General features: G+C 45.6%; 6 protein-coding genes across 6 annotated transcripts; all 6 read right to left on the bottom strand.

Annotated features, from left to right (window-relative positions):
• Positions 1-1,203: 1,203 nt before the first annotated feature.
• Positions 1,204-1,488, bottom strand: N7517_009206 (uncharacterized protein; the record flags this gene model as incomplete). The annotated part of the gene is made up of 1 exon (XM_056726929.1): positions 1,204-1,488. The coding sequence occupies one exon, from the start codon at positions 1,486-1,488 to the stop codon at positions 1,204-1,206; it is 285 nt and encodes a 94-aa protein (XP_056575501.1).
• Positions 1,489-3,227: 1,739 nt separating this feature from the next.
• On the bottom strand, positions 3,228-4,064 carry N7517_009205 (uncharacterized protein; the record flags this gene model as incomplete). Its single annotated transcript, XM_056726928.1, has 1 exon — positions 3,228-4,064. One exon carries the CDS (start codon positions 4,062-4,064, stop codon positions 3,228-3,230), a length of 837 nt encoding a protein of 278 aa, XP_056575500.1.
• Positions 4,065-5,024: 960 nt separating this feature from the next.
• N7517_009204 (uncharacterized protein) lies at positions 5,025-6,486 on the bottom strand (the record flags this gene model as incomplete). Its single annotated transcript, XM_056726927.1, has 3 exons — positions 5,025-5,860; positions 5,917-6,253; positions 6,307-6,486. 3 exons carry the CDS (start codon positions 6,484-6,486, stop codon positions 5,025-5,027), a joined length of 1,353 nt encoding a protein of 450 aa, XP_056575499.1.
• Positions 6,487-9,363: 2,877 nt separating this feature from the next.
• N7517_009203 (uncharacterized protein) lies at positions 9,364-12,013 on the bottom strand (the record flags this gene model as incomplete). The annotated part of the gene is made up of 5 exons (XM_056726926.1): positions 9,364-10,374; positions 10,429-10,575; positions 10,628-11,392; positions 11,580-11,714; positions 11,771-12,013. The coding sequence occupies 5 exons, from the start codon at positions 12,011-12,013 to the stop codon at positions 9,364-9,366; spliced, it is 2,301 nt and encodes a 766-aa protein (XP_056575498.1).
• Positions 12,014-13,741: 1,728 nt separating this feature from the next.
• Positions 13,742-15,730, bottom strand: N7517_009202 (ankyrin repeat domain-containing protein; the record flags this gene model as incomplete). The annotated part of the gene is made up of 1 exon (XM_056726925.1): positions 13,742-15,730. The coding sequence occupies one exon, from the start codon at positions 15,728-15,730 to the stop codon at positions 13,742-13,744; it is 1,989 nt and encodes a 662-aa protein (XP_056575497.1).
• A 1,279-nt stretch (positions 15,731-17,009) lies between these two features.
• Positions 17,010-17,651, bottom strand: N7517_009201 (uncharacterized protein; the record flags this gene model as incomplete). Its single annotated transcript, XM_056726924.1, has 5 exons — positions 17,010-17,066; positions 17,117-17,176; positions 17,231-17,474; positions 17,528-17,586; positions 17,649-17,651. The coding sequence occupies 5 exons, from the start codon at positions 17,649-17,651 to the stop codon at positions 17,010-17,012; spliced, it is 423 nt and encodes a 140-aa protein (XP_056575496.1).
• Positions 17,652-20,544: the final 2,893 nt, after the last annotated feature.

Raw genomic sequence — 20,544 nt, 5'->3', positions numbered from 1 at the left:
GAGACTAGCATCAGCCTATATAGTAACCATTGTCGACATATTTAAGTTATAATTTATCGCATATACTATATAGGTGGCCACCTCGCATCTGAAATTATACGTTACCCCTCTATGTTACATAATTAACGGAGGGTCGTCCACGGATGGGTGCCCCTGAAAACCTTCATTATTGTATGTAACATTGTATATAAGAAGGAATGCATGTATTCTAAATTAAAAAAAATTAATGAGCGACGCAGGGATCGAACCTGCAGTCTTCTGAGAAAGGTTGGAGCGTAGCTCAGCCGAAATCAGACGCCTTACCATTAGGCCAGCCGCCCTTTATGACATCAGATATCCGAGTTAAGAGTACTCATAATTATATTGAATTTTATTGAAGCAATATTGTTAGCTATAGTAAGGTTTCCCTATAAATACATTAATCTCTCATTTATCTATAAGAGAATCAGAAAGAAGGTCAATGGGCGGCGATAGAATAGATCGATAGGTTCTTCCAGTTTCTATTGACTAAAATCAGTCCGAATTGAAATGAATTCCTACGATATAACATAATATAGTTTATATGTAGGAACGAGTGACGAAGGTGTTAAATAAACCGCATCGAGTCTAATATCATTCTAGGTACCACCGAGGATCATGCCTTATTCAAGGAATCACTTAGGGTTAGTGTTTTTTCTTAAATAAAAACTCGCAATTCTATCTTAATTAAGTTGTTGATCACAGTGCTTCATAGTTCGCGCTCGCATACTAATCGACTGGCCAACGTAGAGCCAGAATTTCCCTTGCCGAGTCCACATGATGTGAAGATAGACTCCCGGGCAATCGTCCTCTTCTGGGTGCCCTCCTACTTTCTGAAATCTAAGAGATATTAAGCTCGACCTCATAAACCATACTAGAACGCTCCACTTACTCATCCAGCCCAAAGGAGCCTGACTCTAGGACCGAAAATAGCGACCTTGATTCCGGGGTAAAAGCATCCTGTAAAGTTTCTTGCACCGAGAGCATTCCAATGTGGCTTATAATATTTCCATACCGTTCATGAAATTCATCATTTATTCTCTCAAGCACATGGGTAAGAGGATGTTTCGTCGGTATATTTGCGAGGCTTTGGAGAGGTTCATCTGGCAATAAGGATCCATCTGACAAATTGAAATCTGACCTAGCGCGCTGGCTGTATTCTATTTGTTTTTGAGCACAACCTAATCACCTTGTCAACAGCTCCTCTTGCGAGGGCATCTCCGCCTTGCCTTTATCTTCCCTGGAAGGTCTATCACCAGAGTTATCGTCGAGGTTGGCGGGCTGGCCTTCAACATCCGGGGAATCGTAGGACTGGCCGTAATTCATTGGCTTCTCGACGTAAGGGAGATAGATCTTCGTCGGCTCCTCTTGCAGGCGCGCCTCTGTCTTGCGTTTATCTTCCTCGGCAGATTTCATCACTAGAGTCATCATCGAGGTTGGCTGGCTGGCCTTCCTCATCCGAGTAGTCATAAAGCTGGCTGAATAGTCCTGTCTGAGGTTAGAATACGACTTGAATTAGCATGTTTAAGTATTATTTTTGGATAAGGTTCCTTACTCACGTCTCTTTCTCCGTAGAATGAGTTGGGCGCGAAAAATGATTCGCGTTTAATATACACTGGGGCAAGTGGCGAGCAATATTCTAAAGCGCGCTCGGTGGTATGAGCGATTGACCGGGAGAGCGTCTCTCAACCCCCTAGAAAAGAGCCGTGAACCGTATATTGTGTCCCAGCCTTTGCCTTTCTCGGAGGAATTTGGCTAAGTTGTCCTTGAGATACCAGTACAGGACAATGGTAAAGATATCGTTCTCGTGATCATCGTCAAACTGAACTTCCTCGTTATGTGCTTGCCGCAGCTCGTTCATTAGATTTCCAACAATCTTGTTTCGAAGTTCTGCCTGTTGTTCGTCTTCTTTGTCTCTCCAACGAGGAAGGTCAGTGTTACCGATGTCGAGATAAATGCATTCTGCAAGGAGCGATATCAAAGGGTCAATTAGGGGCCTGCATTGTTATAAAATACTGGTAGGCGGTGCGTGAAAGCCTCGATGGCCTTATCACGAAGGCCTAACATCAAGAGGAGCTAGACAAAGACGAAGAGTAGATGCTGATGCAAGGTAGAACGCTAGAAAAGAATGGGCGTTGTTTAATGCGTTTAATGCTCGTCTAGAGGCAAAGATACGAGATAATTGGGGTAAAATAAATGAAGAAATAGGGGCCGTGGATTGATGGATTGAGAAAGGAAGAAGCTGGTTCTTTTTAGAAAAAGAAGGGTAGTCCATAATCTCGAGAAAAAAGAAAGTACCTATCTATCAATGGGGAAGGCATGACAAAGCTATGCAAATTACCTACCTAGGTACCAGCGCACAACCGGCGGTCTCATGTTCTCATATTTTATTGCGTTCCTACGCATCTTGTTGACTTAGTGTCAACTATCTCCCAACAATGGCATCTAGTCCCTGAATGTGGATGTCGGTTGCTATCAATCTAGAAGATCATCTCCATTTCCTTGAATATAATTCAAGACTCTATCATTGCTCTATTACCGATTCCCGCCATTTGGGGGCTACATATGCCCCCTCGGAACAAGCTTACAGTCAGTCTCCTATTCTAGGCACGTACGATACGCTCCTCGGGTGCTTTCTAGAATTCTTTTTCGGTAACATATTTTCAAGAAGAAAGCGAATTGAAGCAAATCATGGCGGAGTAAAAGAAGGGCCCCGGTAATCAAATATATATATTTTTTACTCCAGACAGACATTTGTTCTAAATGAATTGACACCTATGGTCGTATGTGCTTGGTATATCACTGGAGGAGACTATAGAGTGAGAATCTATGAATGGTGAGAGAACATAAGGATGAGAAGTGTGGGTAATAAATTAGGGGTTGAGCCAGGAGAAAGTAATAAAAAGCCGAGTTATGAAGATTCGTCTGTGGGCTAAAATTCACTATGGGTAAAATAATACTGTGCGCTGGGGGTAATATATCGGGCACTATCGATATTTTGTCATATCAAAGTAATTTCTGAGGTTTTATCTTCATATCATGAGACGCCCATGACAAGAAAGAAATCAAAGCGCATGGTACATGCGAAGACAGTGTATTCTTGGTAAAGCTAACTTCTGAACGGATCATCCAATCCGGACACCTCCCCATGAGAAAGGATTCCGAGAAACCCCCAACAAATGAAGCCTCTAGTCGGTGAAGATGTTGTTCTATTTGGGAGCCGGCTCCTCAGTGACTGTACGTTGAGCGGGAGGCGCAGCCGGTTTATCCAAAGGGCCTTGGGAGTGGTTAGCCGGGTTCCTGAAGCAGTGCTCAGAGGAATGACCGGCTTGACGCTTGTGAAACTGACAAAAAAAAGGCAGATGGTTCTGAAATTTTACCATGCTGAATGTGTGAGCTTGATTGAGAGCGTTGAGGCGACGATCCTCGGAAACGACAAAGTCCGCGAAGGTTGATTCGATAGTTGTATCAGTGGAGACTTTTGAATTGAGGAAACCGTCGAGCCACGAGTGTGCGGCCGGGTTGGCACTGACGGCATTTAGGAAATGGTAAAAGATGAGAAGAGGTGTGAGTTTTGTCGAGCTACATTCTTGGAGCTCGCCGAGGGCAATACGCCACTCGTTGACAAAAGCCTGAGGCTTGTTTGAGGTGTATGTGGTGTTGATAAACTTGATAAAATTTGTGAAGCCAGCTTCATAGGACCGGGCTGCGAAGGCGCGTTGTAGGCTGGCATATGCAGTACGTGCATTATTCGCATTGAGGATGTAGAACTTGACCGTGTGGTGGACGGTGGCGTTGAGTAGAGGAAGAAGGTAGCGACTGGCGGTATCCCACTGGGTACGAGCCTCGACTTCGCTGGGAGTAGGTTGTGTGGGGTCAACTGGACTGGGTTCGGTCCACACGCCGGTGAGAAGTTCGTAGTATCGAAGGTCACGCGAGTCGAGGGTCCACTTGAGTGAAGTCGTCCACGTAGAGAAATTGGACTCGCCGACAAGAGTTGGGACAAGGTCGAGAAGGCTGGGCTCGGCAAAGCCAATGGAAGCCATTTTGGCGATGAGATTCGCGAAAGGAGAGTGTGGAGGGGATGAATGAAGATTTATTGATAACAAAAAGAAGGATGGACTTGAGTGACGGGATTACCTGAATGGTATCAAAATTGGGAGTGGTAGAAGCTTTGTGCTCATGCGACAGCTGCTGGCTGATAAAGAAAATTAGCGAAAACAAATATGAAGAAGGAGCAAATTTCTCACCACCTGCCGAATTTTATATCTACAAGAACAGAAAATACCAAAGTGCATAGTGATTTCCTTGTTGCTGAGGCTAGCTAATTGTGCAATATTTATAACCATCTATTATTGCTGCATTAAAAGACACCTCAAAAGATACTTTAAAGGACAGGCTCAATAGACGTTTCCAAGGATATTGAAAATACTTATACAAAGACATTAAAGGCATATGATAGTCGAATTATAATTATCTATAGCGTCCATAAGATCATCTTCAAGCTAATTTAGTATTCAGGTCATTCAAGCGTTAAGTGTAGAGGCCATATAAACGGCCAACTATTCTGCTCTATGTAAATTACCAATCCACTATAAATTTTGCCCACCCTGTTAGCTCTGCTTCACATAGTAAAAGAATGTGTATTTTGATCAAAAGAAATCTCAAATTCTGCCTGGTTTCTGCCTTGATACTCTATTATGATGCACCTCCACGCGCGCGTGTTCCCCCAGGTTCACGTTCCTATGATAACACACCCTCGAATTTTGAAGACTTTCGCGGGGTTGATCGATCGTGACTGAGAGGATCTGATCAAGTACTATATAATGCCGGTGCCTGATGTCTCTGATACACTGCTAGCTTTTAGATACGAATTTCCGACGGGTGTCTCTCTAGCAGTCTCTGGTGTTCACTATTGATACATAAATTTTGAAGTATACTCGATGCAGGTCCCACGGTTAACGTGTTAATCGCGAGAAGTAAAGATATTAGTCAGAAGGCTGAAGTTAGAAAACCAGGTTCAACACAGCAGCACCAACCACCAAAGTGCTCATCCCCAGACCTTTTCCGATGTGTGTACCAGCCGATTCCTTCTTCGCCTCGGAGTCTTTCTCGTCCTCAGAGTCCTTCTTCGCTTCAGGAACAGCATTCTTGCCCGATTTGATCTCGACAATATCGTCCGGACTGTCATACCTGTTAAGGTTCGCCAATGAGATCTCGTCGTTTTCAAGATCAAAGACTGCATAAACCTTGCTCATGAAGTTCGAGCCCAAAACGATGCTTCCCTCATATTGGAAATTGATATTCTCGAGGATCGCGAAATAGCACGTCTCCGTTTCAGGATCCCACCCATAATTCGCCCCGGTGAGACTTTCTTGGGTCACGAAATCGCTGAGGTAGAATTGGAATTCCAATTCCCCAAATTTGAACTCTATTGTCGAGTTCTCCCCCATTGCACTGCAAGAGAAGTTGACTTGTCCCCACTTATCCGGAACGGAGGTTTTGCCGATTTGGGCATTCAGGGCCTGAGCCACAGACTTGGGCACGTAGGTCAGACCAAACGAAGTGTCGAAAACTGCGTCCAGCGGGAACTCCTTCGATGCTGCGGATGTTTTGTTGATTGAGATGCCATCTATATTGATACGGAAAGCTTTGGCAAGATCTGATCCGTTGACTATGGGGAATGTGTGGAGAGGGCTATTGTACTTGGCCTTGTTAACGCCGCCGAACAGGGCTGTCTGGCCCCAAAGACTGAAAGCGGGGGAATTAATGGTACCGGCGTCGGCTAACGCCTGAGGCAGGGAGGTGGAAGATGCATTTCCGTACCCAAGACCCAAAGTATCTAAATAAGTCCATGTTAGTGATTATATTGGGTGTGTTAAGATAGCCTGGACGTACTGCTAGCAAATTCACCATCTGCAGCCAACCCCATCTTCATAGCGTCCACTGTGATACCACCAATCTTCAGAACGTCGGTCACGAAGTCTCCACCTATCATTAAACCGGAAACATTATCATCATATGCGAATCTCCCGTCGAGCTTTTTGCCAGTGCTTGAGGCAGTCAGGTTGTAGCTTCCATATCCACCACAATCGGGCAGTTCCGAGTATAAATCCTCGCAACCAGTGTTATTAACGCCCCTGACCCAACAGCCATTACCCCAGGTGTCAATGTAAGCAAATAAACTCTGGGGCGGGGTGCCGAAAGTCATATTTGCGACATAGGTTATGTAGTACTGGAAAGCGAGGTTAGCCTGCAAGTCATTTTGATTTTAAGTGTTGGGCCTACATATGGTTTCTCGTTGTCAAAATCGACATCGACAGTCTTCGAACGCTTGGAAAGCTGACGCGATGTGTCGCGTACCAGTGGCACCGTGAGCACCGCCGGTCTGTCTCTCTTCTCCAGACTCAATGCATTGGTCAAGGTTAGGCCAGCCAAGCCGAGTAGGCAGGCAAACCCACTGCGCATGTTTATAGACGGGGGATGAAGATCAGGTACAAAAGCGGAGGGCCGAGGTTGAAGATGGAAGAAAGGAAAAGGAAAATGAAACATTGAGAATAGCCCGCATCTTTCAATTTGTCTAGTTTGCTAACAGGGTACTAAAATGGCCTAGCAACGTTTTTAGCGGCGAACAATGTTACATGAAGTTAAATCAAGTGCTCCATACCCATTCACATTCACGGGTGCCCCATTCATCTTTTCAAGCAGATTACTGACATTCTACCCCACAATCAAGTTATAGGGAGTGATCAACAGAAATTTAAGATCTTCCAAAAAAACCAGTCGTATTCCATACTCCACAAGGAGAAAACTGTCTTTGTTTTGGCCCCCACCCAGATACTTAGATAGTCTTGGCAGGGCCCAAGGGCAATAGTGGACGTCGGCTAAACCCGCCCGCATATGGTCATCCAAATATATATGCAAACAGTGCAAATATAGGAAGCACTACTCTGCTTGGCCTGTCTTAGCTGCTGCTTTTATGAGGGCGCTAGACTCAGGCTCACTGAGTATACTTTAGTCCGTACTCAGACTCAGTGAGCTGCTTAAACCCATAACGTGGTGAATCAGTGATGAATCAGTGATGTCCAGTAGTATACTTGGTCTTCTTAGACTGCCTAGTTCTCTGGGATCACTCTGTCCATTCAGACCACTCAGAGAAAATGTTACCTTTCATGAATTATTGCTGTCGCTCTTGCATCACTAAAAGATGATACTTTTATGCAACTGAGAGGCCAACAACGTCACTTCTTTATCACAGTCCCCTCTCTCCAACCTCGCAAACCGTAACAGTAAGGGCCCACTCAGACCTCAAGACCTCCGATGCGGTGATCCTCAATCGCGAATCAGGATGTAACATGGCATAGATCACATTTCGACAACGCTGTTCCGATCCGAGAATATGTGTCAGCTTTTCGTGTCCAGTATTACCAAGATGCCCCACGTATCTCCGAAGCACCTTCGAGTCACTTCACAGTAATTTCAATGATCTTGATGGAACTTACTTTTTCCAGAGCCTGGATGGGGCCATATCCGTCCTCCTCTAGACGGTAGTGGAGGTACTCGGTAAAGCTTTGGTCGAGATCAGCGCTTTGGGCACTGTACCAGAGCAGCCGGCCAGTCCGTAGCAGAATATAAATTATGCCGCATGCCCATATATCTCCCGGCCTGGGATTTATGGGGTTGTGATGTACGTAGCTTTGACGACGAAGGTCGCGACGATCAAAGCCTCTTTCTGGGGGAAGATAAGGGAGACTCAACTCCGAGAGCCTCCTCCGTATACACAGCTTCGGCTTAGAATCATGACCCAGAGCTGAACCAGACATAGAACCTGAAAACGACGAGACAGGGTCATCACACTCTGGTAATCCAACCATTGCTCGAACTGCCTCTTCGTCCTCCCCAAAGCCGCCCACTTTCACTGCCCCCTGGCCCGTAAGGAAAACATGCTCTGGTCTCATATCTCCATGGGCAATCCCGTTATTGTGTAGAAAGCACACCGCACGAAGGATCTGAATATACAAACAATCTATCTCCTCGGTGGACAGATGCTCTCCTCGTTTCCCATTTTGTATTAGAAAGGAGTGTAAGTTACCGCCAGTGTAGTAGGGCATGACCAGACAGAGATTAGCCTGTTTATTATAGACAATATCGATAATCAAAACAATATTAGGATGGCATGGTGAGATAGGTCGACTTCGATCTCGAGGAAAGGTAGGCATTGGATCGGGATGTCTCTGGGAGTGGCGAAACACTTTTACTGCAAAGAGCTCATTAATGCTCTTGGATGTAGAGGGCCGTCGTGCTCCCATTGACGTGGAGGTATCCGAAGATGTTGCCGAAGATGAGCTTCGCTTGGTTGTAGACGCTTTCTTTTTATATAATTGAACGGTGTTGGAGTCGTCGTAATGAAGAATTTTGATAAATTTCCCGTACTCCTCTGCAAACAATGTTGATGATTCTCCGTCTATCTTGGTGGATGACGCTGGGAGTCTTTGGGTCTGGTCGGGCTGGGGTGATTTGATCTCAGTTTCCTGCGAAGCAACCGTGTGCCCCGGAAGATATTGATCCGAGAAGCTAGTTCGCGATTCATAATGACCTTCACATTCAGGTGTTAACCACCCCCGCCCAGCTAACATGCTGGTCAGCCCATCGAGGAGGTGAGGGCTCCCAAAATCACTTGTGTCTCTGGTATCCTCCCTTCTCACATGATGACGGTGAGTCGACAAGGAACGTTCAGGTAGTTCAACATGTTGGAAGGGCTGATGTATATGAGCACTTTGAGAACTCTGGTCTTGCATTGTCTTTACTTGGATCTTTACTACCTGACGCTTCTATTCCCGCAGTGGAGATGAAGAATCAAATAGGAGAGATGGAAAGCTGATACGCTTAGAAGAGCAGGGATATTAGGTAGCTTCACACATGGAGCTCTTCATTTTTGGTGATCTCATGTGACACATGATGTAATATGTTAGGTTGAACACATCCATGGTTGAGGGTATGATACCCTACGATACCCAGAATATTATATGACAACTGATACGAGTACCATAACGTACAGTAACGGTCCATAAGTTTCACCACTTGGCTACCGCCTCTTGATATAGGCATGCCGGTCATAATTCTAGGTATTTTATTTGTATGGTTAGGCCAGGCAGAATTCGGGTAGAAACTTATGCACCGTCACTGTATTACAAAAATGGCCCACCCTAAAAGTGCATACTACAGTAGTAAATGCGATAAATTACAACCTAATATCTCAACATAAATACAAGACCTTCTGTATTGAGTGATCGCTACTACATAAGAAACACTTTGTGGTCATTGAACCGATCGCGATATGGAGAATCATATCTCCTTCAAGAATCCGACCTCAATCAGCTTGTCCGTCGGCACGCGGAGGTTAGCCATTTTATTCCTTGTGTTATCTCGGATCCACAAGAAGAGGTACAGGAACACCTTGATGAAGAATGAAGCATCAGTCTTAATCTTCATCTGTTCCTTCCCAATGATATAAAGAACCTTGTGTTCATACGCGTTCTGCAGTCTGGCTAGCCGATCGCTCGATTGTCTTGCATTTTCCGCCTCTTTTTCAGTTGTAGGGCTGTTTGTGCCATTATTATCTAAGGGGGAACAGCCAGGACCCTCAGTGGTGATGGCTGCGACGGGCGGCGAAGGTAATCGGTCTTGCTGTGGCATTTCCTCCAACACGAGGTACTTCCGGACTTGATCGACGAGGATGCTTGCAAGATTGGTTGTAATGATTTCATCATTGTAGCCATATCGGACAACTAGCCGATAGCAATTTGGAATGGCGAGACGGGAAACAGAATATCGGTTCTCCAGGGTCACAGAGGGCATTTCAAGAGGCCGTAGATGAAAGAATATGGTTACCTCTGGTATTGATGTGAGCTTAAAAACGAACTGGCTGAACACTACTGGAGTAGTTTCGCCAGCCTTGTCAAAAAATATCCCCAAACCGCGAATCGTTTTGATGGGATTTCCACCGTATTTATCAGTCAGGTGCAGTTGACCGTCGGGATCGGTTGCCACAAAGTGTGACGTAGGAAAACGATCCTCAGCTTCAGCCGACCATTGCTGTTCCTTGCCATATCTCCATACAAGGAAGATTGCTGCAAGTATGGAGGAGAGCGTGATCGTAAACCAGGCACCAGAAGGGACTTTGGTGAGTGCCGACGAAAGATAGGTGCCATCGAAACACGCGATTACGAGCCACGGGAAAAAGACGAGGTAGGGGTTGATTTGCCAGACAAACATTGCAGCTAACGAGACCATGCATGTGTCAAAAAACGTCACAAACATTACACAGACACCGTACGCATTCCCAAGCGATGTAGTCTAGCGTAAAGGTGAGCGTGTTGGAGCAACATGCTGGGTGTGCTGTCCACTTACATTATTATAGATTGACGCCACCAGAATAGTTCCAATCATCAGCAGCCAGTTCGCGAGGGGAATAAAAAGCTGCCCATAGAATATTCGAGACGTATGAACAACCTTACACTGGGGAAAGTACGAGAGCTTCATCACCTGCTTGAGAAGCTGCCAGAAAAGTCAGTCCATAAACATCGTACAATGGTTATTCGTCTCTCACCTGGAAGGTTGCGGTTATTATGGCTTGAGAAGCAACAATGGCGGCAAGAATGGCCATTACTAGGGCGGGATAGATTGTACCGCGCGGCGCAGCGTTGTAGAACGGGTTCGAATAGGCCTCGGGGTGGACGCTAATATACGCTGCTTGCCCTATATATGCCAGCAAAATGCATGGGAAAGTGTAGCCTAGCCAGCTGATCTGGATTGCTCGCCTGTCGAAGGCTCCTAGGTCCGCAAAGAGGGCCTCGACTCCGGTAAATGCGAGAAGTACTCCACCAAGCATTCTCCACCCATTTTCACCGTGGCGTATTAGAAACTCAAAAGCAAGACCTGGATCAAAGGCTTTGAGAACACTTGTATCATACTTGACAAGGTTGTAGATCCCAAAACCTGCGTTTAAAGCAAGCCAGATGATGATAATTGGAGAGAATGCATAGGAAATCTTCGTGATCCCAAGTGGCTGAATGGAGAATAACACGACCAGAATCGCGTCAGTGACACCGATTACTGTACCTTTCGAGATATTGGGCTGGACGACTTCAATCCCTTGCACAGCGCCTAAGACAGATTGTGCTGGGGTAAGAAGGCCGTCGGAAAGGACCATCGTCACGGCTAACACCCCTATGGTTTTCAAGACTTCTCTAGCAACCTTGCTAGATTCGATATGATGTCGCACTCTTCGACCAGTTCGTTCGAGCTCGCTTGACGAGTATCGTTTCATCCGAACCATTGATGCCTCCCTCGGATCGCGGTGGGTGATATTCATCTAAGACAGTAGTCAGTGATCTTCGCATCTTTAAGAACCCGGAAGCTGTAGGATAACTTGCATAACGGCTCAGAAGAGCGTATGTACTGAAAGTCCCTCCTTCACCATCGTTGTCCGCACGGAGGATAATAAACACGTACTTGACTGTCACCATTATGAATAAGCTCCAGATGATTATCGACAGTACCCCGACGAGGTCCTTTCGTGATGGTGCCGAGCTGAACGTCGATGAGAATACATAAAGGGGACTGGTCCCAATATCACCGTAGATGACGCCAATAGACTGGTAGGCCAGCCACATAAGGACCCTTCCCTTGAATTTCTATCGCGTGTCAGCTAATAAACGCTGGCTCTTTTTTTACCGGGAGGCTTGCATACCTGCTTTCCTTTGAAGTCGCTAGGTATTCGCAGACTAGGGTCCTCATCTGGTTGATCATCCACTGTGGACCCGCGGACGAGCCGAGAAGGCACCCTGGGCTGGGTGCGGATATTGCAGATGTGATCATCGCCTTCGCCTGCGTTTAGTTGCACTGTGGATGTTGTTCTAGGGAGAGCTACTTCATCAGTCAAGCGACTTCTGCCGTTCTGACGCGCATCATCGGCGATCCGGATCGTGGTCATATTGCGGCGATAGGATCCAAGGAAGTGTTATGATTGTAGGAGGAAGCCTGGTGGAGCAAACGGTCATGGTAAGCGGTAGGTAAAGTAGGACAATTCGTGATGGACCCATTATTCTATAATGACGTTTATCGGCTCCCTGATTGCCCGCTTACTTGTGCCTCCCGTGGTTGAGGGGGCAGAACCAGGCTACTCGGTCCACTCAGACCACTCGGTCTTCCTAGTTATTAACCGAAGACAATTGGTACCTGAGGAATACGGCAATCACATCGGGCGCGTCTGGAGCCACGTAGAATCCAGGTGCCATCTTTTCTTCAGTTTTCAATCTTTCTCTGTTTCTGTACTTTAGCAGGGCGACCGCACAACAACTAGATAAGGACCTTAAGAGATTGCTCTGTGAACTCGCCTGTCCCAGCGACATCTACGCTCGGCAAAAGGTGTATGTGTATAACAGAGGGCAAGTTCTCATTTGTCATCATATGACAGAGCAAGGTTCTCAATATCTTGAGGCAGAAGACAAAGGATGAAAGAATGAAAATTATGGTGCTTTCATGTTTGGAGTCAACTGAAAGCTTTGAATACACAGAAAATATGATGAAAATTCTTGCGCGGCAGGCAGAATCACTTATCATCGAAGTAGATGGTGAAAGGGGAAAGTCCCATCTGATGCTGAATCTCCGTAAGGTGCTTTCGATTTGACCCAGAGCATAGATCTCCTGCCCGCATTCCAGTGAGCACTGGCTTTGTTATATGAAGGTTGGTAATAGTGTTTAGGGTTTTGCAAGTGTTAGAGCAATGATACTATTAATGATAGGTGGCGATTAGCAGAGTTAGGAGCCGTGAACTCGTCTTATGAATGGTTGATAGCCGACTTCGACTAAAGAATTTGACTAATACGTATCATTAACTCAGCTTTTATGGGGATGCTACGTTTCTAAACACAATAAACTAGAATATTTCGCGAGCAAAGAAGGTTTCCTGATTATAGCCCTTTGACCTATGCAAAGCAACCAACAAAATCTATAAGAACCGTATATATCAACAGAGTCAGTCAAGTCAAAAAGAAAGGCAACACGTCATCCAATCGTTTGAGCAGAAACCCAATCGGGTGAATCACTGGTGTGATACTTAGGGCCTGTTTAGTATATGATATCTGCAGAAGTTTGATAACGGGAGTCTGACGCAGTCCAGCGCACCAATTTGCGCTGCATGGACAATGTGCTGGTTGGGAAGTTGCAAGCCTGAAAACCTCCACTGAATTTCAGTCCCCGAAATCCCCAGCGCTCATGATTCTGCGGAACCCATGACCTTGACAAGAGCTCTGGACATACCTTCCTTCAAATACCCGACACCAAAATCACCCAGCAGCCTATCACATAATCAAGAACACTTCATACCTAGATTTCTAATGCTCAGGCATTTCCATGCATGATGACGTAGCATCAATCTTCCCAGTGGAAGGATTTCATGTGCTAGATTACACCAAGAAGAATGTGGCGGCACAGGTAGTGCAGTCAATTGGTTCTTGATCCGATCGCGGAAGGTTGCTCTTTTCAAATGAAAGATTTGCAAAACCTGAAGAGTAAATATTATTCAGCTAATACATTGTATGGTCATCATTCTGGATAACAGGCTGCCCGCCTCAAGGCGGCTACCTGTCTATCATTGCCATATTGCCCGCTGGATTTGACTGACCACTCGTAAAATATTTGCTATCCGTTGCGTTTCTCATTAGCCATGACGATGTCTTCTCTCCTCTTCCTCCCTTTCCCTATCTCTTCCAGGTAACCACTTATATTCGCTTGAATGTTTCAAAATCTCAAGTCCTTCAATGGTTTCATCCGGACAGTCGGGATTTTCGTGTTTCCGCAAAATGTACAACAGTTCAGTAGCACGCATGAACTTGATGTGTTCCAGAATTGACAATTCTTCCTCAACGTTTTGGCCCAAGGAAACCGGTACACTTTCGCTTGTGTCCGCACCATGTTCTAGACAGAGCTTCACCGCAGGACCCGAATTAGCGCTGATGGCATATCGGATAGCGGTCCACCCTGCATTGTCTTTGATATTAGGATCTGCTCCTTTGCTCAAAAGCGCCGCCATTCGAGGCAAATTCCTACTTCTAGACGCTAGGTGTAATGGTGTCACACCATCGTTATTCTTCGCATTTACTGCAGCTCCATATTGCAATAACAATCGCACTGCTTCATGGCTGCCCCGTTCATCCGGTTTGGGTTGACGATTAAAGAATTTGAGACCATCAATCTCTGTACAATAACCTTTCAGAGAAACCCTCGACATCTTCGCCAAGCCACTCAAGTTAAGCTGGGTTACTCGATGCCGAAGTGTCGGGTGATAAAATGGCATAGGATCGAGACGATGTTCGTGTCCCAATGGGCCCTTCAGATCTTTGGTGTAGGAAGCAGCATGTAATGGCGTGTTTCCAAAATTGTCAAGAATATTGCAATGCATCTCAATGCCAACAAGCGACTCTATTGCATGGAGATTTGACACTTCCGCTGCTAGGTGGAGCAGTGACTTTCCGGATGTTGTTGTTGTTAGGAGAGACGCTCCTTTTCCGATGAGATATCTCAGAACTGCACGAATGTTCCAATTGTCATGAACCTCGCCCCATACCACAGCATGCAATGGTGTTTCGCCCTGAGCATCCAATGTCATAAAGTTTCCACCCATCTCAAACGCACTCTGAACAACATCGATATTTCCCGAGCTGCAAGCGATATGAAATGGAGTTGTGCCTTCCACAAGAGAGTTTATTCCACCGTATTGGTTCACGAAAGTTTCAAATTGATCAATGTACCCCAGCTTCGCAGCAATATAGAGAAATGTTTGAGCCCACCCTTCATATTCGATAGAGTTATTTCCCAGTTGCGTCATTTGAAAAGCGGTGGACTCCGAAGCCCAACTCATAATTGTTGCAAGCTCAAGGGATCCGAAAGATGCACCATTTCTGATAAAGGTGTCAAGCAGGTCTAGTCCAGACCCAGTTTGAAGCGTTAGGCGTAGTTGTTCCCCAAGCATTTTGGACCAGTCAACAGAGGAGGTATGCTCTACTAATATGCTGAGCATTTCTGAATCGCCTTTTTCAACAGCACAGCTGATGAGACTAGAGCCTTTACTCTGAATTTGATCTGATACTGTGGTCTCTTGTACCAATTTAGCCACTGCCGAATAGTCATCTCGAGATACGGCTTTATGTAAAGCAATAAATGGATCCGCAGAGCCATATCGGAGTTTGTGCACTAGGGAATAGCGCCAATTCTTTTGCTTTGTGCTTTTTCTGGTCGAGCCATTCGTATTTGGGCTATCATGAACCTGGCCCACACTAGGAACAAATGCTGCTGGGGGTATGCAGTGTGGAGAGCCCTCGTTGACTTGCTGCAAGTCTGCACTATACGTGTAAATAGAGACATTGTCCGCGCGAAGAGGCAAGTCTTGCACTTCATCTGGAAGGGTCAATCTTCCCGATAAGGACGCATTTTCAAGCCAGTGAGCAATGAAGTGATGCTGCTCGCCGAGGATTTGAGGCGAGATTCCGGAGTTGACCAGCTCTCTTTCCAAATCGTGCCATTCGGCACCATCTTTCTTCAAGCTTGAGATCGTGGACCTAGAAAGTCGGCTTGACAAAGAGCGATCATCCCCTTCTCCCTCATTGATGAACTCTATAAGTCCGTCCAATCTCTCAACCAAGTCGTTCATGGACCGACTTTGCTCAGAGTCAGTAAGCCGTTCATTGTTGAAAATCCTTTGCTAGCCAGTCACATACCTTAACAAGTGGTGATTTAACTCATTGATTTTTGAGGTGGTGCATCTAATATGTGACTTGCAACTCTCAAGCCCGGAAGACTCCGGCATTTGTTGCATGAAATGTCTCCTTCCTATCTGAGAAACCCTTCCATGGACTTCAATTATTGTCACCAGCCCTTCTAAAGCCTGACAGCAATCAAAAAGTTGATCTTCAATTTCTTGTTGACGATCTGTCGAGTAAGTGTCGCTCTTTACTTTTTCATTGAATATACGAAGTTCGACATGCAACTGAAGAACATCTTGCGCGACTTGAAGAAAGGCTGGCAAAGAGGTGCGCTGACATGAGCGATAGACTGTCCAGGCCAAATCGGGAAGCTGAGCAAGATCTGCGGGCAGTGGATATGTTAGTCCGTGAGCTCTTGGCTTCGAAAAATTGATTGTCATACACATCTTTACAGACGGTCTGGGGCTGTCTTGTATATAGCGTATCGGTTTTAGAAGCATACTAGATATGTCGATACCACCATTGGCAATATACTGGCCGTCTGAAATTGAAAGATGATCAGAAAAGCTCAGATAATTTAGAAGACTAGGTATGGTTCTGAAGGTAACAGAAATTCTCATATGGGAGGGTGGTTGAATGTATATCAGAGCCCACCAACCCTCATTGTCCAGCAGATCTTTGCTTACCGTGACCTTGCTTGAGCTTCAGTGAACCTAAAAGCGCATCTGCACACAGCATTTGCAAATTTCGCTGCACTTTTCTATAATTATCCACATCAGATTGGACATCCAAGTTGAAACGACACATATTGCTATGGTCGGCATCTATGCGCAATTGTGTTTCCTGGTTTCCTGGAAGGTTCAAAACAGCTGAATTGAATGGAACAATCTAAAATACGAAAATTAGCATCTGTGAGAGAAGATTGGGATGCTGGGCAGATACATCACCTATCCCCTCGTAGCAGGATAGTATGCTATACGTTTCGAGCTGATGGCGAAAGGTCTCACTCAAAATGTCTGAAAAGAGTGTTCCTTGTTCTAGAACTTCTATCAAGGTTGAAGGAGCCCCGAATGGCAGAGATCGAGCAATCTTAGCACATGCCATGCCGAGGCCGACTTGGAGATTCTTTGACGGCCCACTATGAGGGGTTCCAAAGAACACAAGCGAGTGACTTATCAGGCATGTTTAGTTGATAACGTGTGGTGGAAGGGGGGCACAGAATTGAGCTTACGTTGCCTCTTTGATGCCCCTGTACTTTGGATTTGCCCACGCATTCACCAGTGCCTACTATCTTGGTTAGAATACATCACATATGGGAATGTCACTGATCTTACCTGCTTGATTAGAATTCCCCCCAGACTGTGTCCGACAAGAATTAAGGGGATGTTTTCCCCCTAAATTTGCGTTCAGTGAATTCATCCAGGAAAATGTGTCAATGTGCAACTCACAAGTTCCCATCTTGCTCCATAAATCTCATCTAAGAATTGATTTGCCTCGCGTACGAAGCTATCTTGTCCTGATCCAAATACGGGACTTGAGTTGTATTCATAGATGAAAATCCTCGCGTTAGGTTGAGCTTTCGGAAAATCGTGTTTCAACCAGAGGTTACCGCTATCATCTTCCGGTTTCCGCCAAGTGTTGAAAGCGTGATTAGCAGATCCCAAGGGATTCAGACCATGGACAGCGATGATGCTAAATCCTGGTCAAAACAAGCAACTTCAAAAAATTCAGATTGGTAATTGTACTCAAGTTCGGGCTTCAGTGTACCATTTCGTCCTGTGCCTGGTGCCAACTCGCGGAGGGACTACATTTGTCAGCTAAATGAGAACCAGGAGAAACCTGCTGAATGCAGTCTAATATTCATACCATGTTGAAATAGAGAGTTGATCCTGGATCGCAGTGAAAATACTGCCTTGCAAAGTTCCAACAGAGGACGGAGAAAACACATAATAGCTTTCGCGAAAAATCCCGCAATCATGTGCGTGCACACTTCCCCCTCATAGAATGCTTTCCGCCCCATCTCTTAGTATCTTCTTCGATTATACATCTATCTGATTGGTGCGTGACAAAAGTACATTTTGGGAACCCCGTAGGTTTGGCCGATTTTCTCTATTCTAATGGCGAGCCTTCTCCCGTCCCAGTTCGAAAACAGAGACGGCACTCACGCAGCAACCGCGAAATGAACTATGCAGCTGGATAGGCTTCTATAATTCTCCACTTTAGTTGGTACGGGTCGGGCCCGGTTCCGAGGGCCGACTTGCTGGGTCTGCTTGCAACCCTGCCTTATTGGTGAAAACCAAATTTTTATCAGAAATGGAATCATCAAATGAACAGTGATCAAACGCTGGTCTATACGCCCTATGATTGGTCCTTACCACAATTTATACCCTGCTGAGAGTATGCAGGCTTCTTCACCAACAAAATCGATAGTAAGTATGAAACCCTGGACGTTCTTAGGGTCATCAGGGAGGCTGGTGCAATAAAGGTGTCGAAAGAAAAGGCGAGAGAACCCAATTTTAACTTAGCTACAAGAATAGTAGAAAGCAGGGCTCTAAAGACCACGAACCCAAGCCAGAGAGTGGATATCTACGGTTTAAATTTATTGTTGCGACTGCGCTAAGCCTGGTTCCGGGTGAGCTTGCATTGAAGCCGAATCATTTGATTTGGGCCTTGTTGCCAAGGAGCGGCTTGTCAAATTATGATTGGCTCGAACCAAAATCTGTGGCATCCAGAAGTTTCAGATTGGAGCCACAACACTGCGACAATTGGTGTGCGGCCATCTGTAAAGCCCAAAAGGTGGAGAAAAGTAATACATGATACGTATAGAAATAGGAACATTCATTTGGGTGAAAGCGGGTGAGAATCACCCCAGGTTGTCGGTTACCGCCACACTAGCGCAGATATAGCGTTATTGGTTTACCTCGGTATGTCTGAAACCGCGATCTCTTGGCACCTGCACTTGCCATCGAATTCCAACTCGGCATTGGCTCAATCAACAGCGAGGCTGACTTCAATGTCGCCTGGGGCCAAAGCAGTGCGTTTGTTGTTCACGAACCACAAACTTCGCGTGGAGATGAGCGTTGAATGTAGGCTCATTGCTTCCACCCAGTGGAGAAGAAATGATCGGCTTATAATGTCAGACTATTGTTTCGCCTAAGGGAAATTCTGAGGTCCAAGCGAGGAATATTGTGCCAATTGCATAAATTCAACATCGCCGAGTATATGCAGATTTCCTAAGTCATGAGATTTTGCCTGTCTGCACAAATTGTCTATGTGTCGAGCCTAGCGACACTGCATATATTAGCTTTCAAGTCTTACATCCTCAACTCGGATATCCCCGACATCAAGCCCAATCAAAGTTTTCGCTTTTCTTGCAAACCTGAGCATCCTCTCTTCTTGGTACCAGAAGCTGAGGTCGCGCTCTATAAACCTCTCATCAGAAAGTCTCGCAAAGAGACTGCTTGCGTGTTTTGTAGCTGTAGTAATAAATCGTAAAGGAGACGCACTTGACGGCAACTCCCTCATGGCCCTCACGGTATTAAGCATGCAGTAATAGGAAGTAAGAAAATGAACCACTTGGTGGTATTGCTATGAAGGAGAGTAGATATACATGAGCTCATCTTGGCTTCGCCCGGGGGCTACTAGTTATCGGCCCTGCGTAGAAGGGTGAGCTCTTTGTCGGTGTTTTTTATAACTACGAGCTATCTAATCTATGTACAAGCCCAATCCTCCAATCTCAGCAGCCTGAGCATCCGAGGCCTGGACCTAAGAGACGTCAGTAACTGGGGAAGGGGAATGACTCACCTGAATAATAATAAAAGATTCCCATCCGCCGAATATAGTCGCAGTACCTAAAATATTATTAGGTAACCATAGGGAGAATGGGAACTTACCAAAACTCCAGAACAAAGCTCCTCGCCAAAAATACTCTTCTCGGAACTAAATAAAATTAGCATAGCAAGTAGGGAGGGCTCACTCATCGTTTCTCAAACTATTGCTCCCATGTCAACAATAAACTGCAGATCAGGCACTCTGACCCGAAGGCGATCCAGGGGGGGGAAGTCTAGCAACCTCCTCTACCCCTGAAATTATACACAATATAGTCGCCTTTCCCTTCTAGGTACTCGATTTAGTGCTGCCTAGGTAATAAAAATTAAGCAGTGATGTACTCCAAATGCCTGTCATAAGAAAGATGCCCCGCGTCCACAGTTGGTGCCCTGAAGCTATAAGAAAAAGTGCCAATTTCGATCGCGCAAAGGGGTTACTAGTTCATACGATCAGCAACAAATTAGGGGGGGCGCCGATAGGGTAGGAGGAATATTATAGCAACATACCTAAGAAGTAACATCCTCTTTATCTCCATCGATATTAAACTAAGGGGCACGAGCATATAAAGCAGGAGGGGAATATGTTGCCTATTCCTGACGCTCACAAGCCGCAAGGGACGTGTTCTAGTCCTTCTCTGATCCAGATATAGTGGATGTATGTTGTCGATTTTCGTTGGTTTTAACTCAGAGGAAAACAAATCTCAAACGCCCAGGCTAAAGAGAGGAGCTCATAACCCGAGGAAAATAGATATCGGAAAATAATGGATGATGTTGATAACAGAATAGAAGGGCGGAGAGGAAGGAGAAGAAGAAAGGAGAGAGAGAAGGGAGATGAGCGAACTATCTAGATCTTTTGACCCTGACCCAACATCGCCATGGCTGTAAAACAAAAATATTGCTCATCTTGCATGGACGTCTCTTCAGAAACCAACAAG

Source organism: Penicillium concentricum (assembly GCF_028827145.1).
Source record: "Penicillium concentricum strain IBT 3081 chromosome Unknown utg000004l_segment0_segment0, whole genome shotgun sequence".
Taxonomy (NCBI): Eukaryota; Fungi; Ascomycota; class Eurotiomycetes; order Eurotiales; family Aspergillaceae; genus Penicillium; species Penicillium concentricum.
The sequence above is the reverse complement of the archived record's forward strand: the minus strand, read 5'-3'. Positions and strand labels throughout refer to the sequence as shown.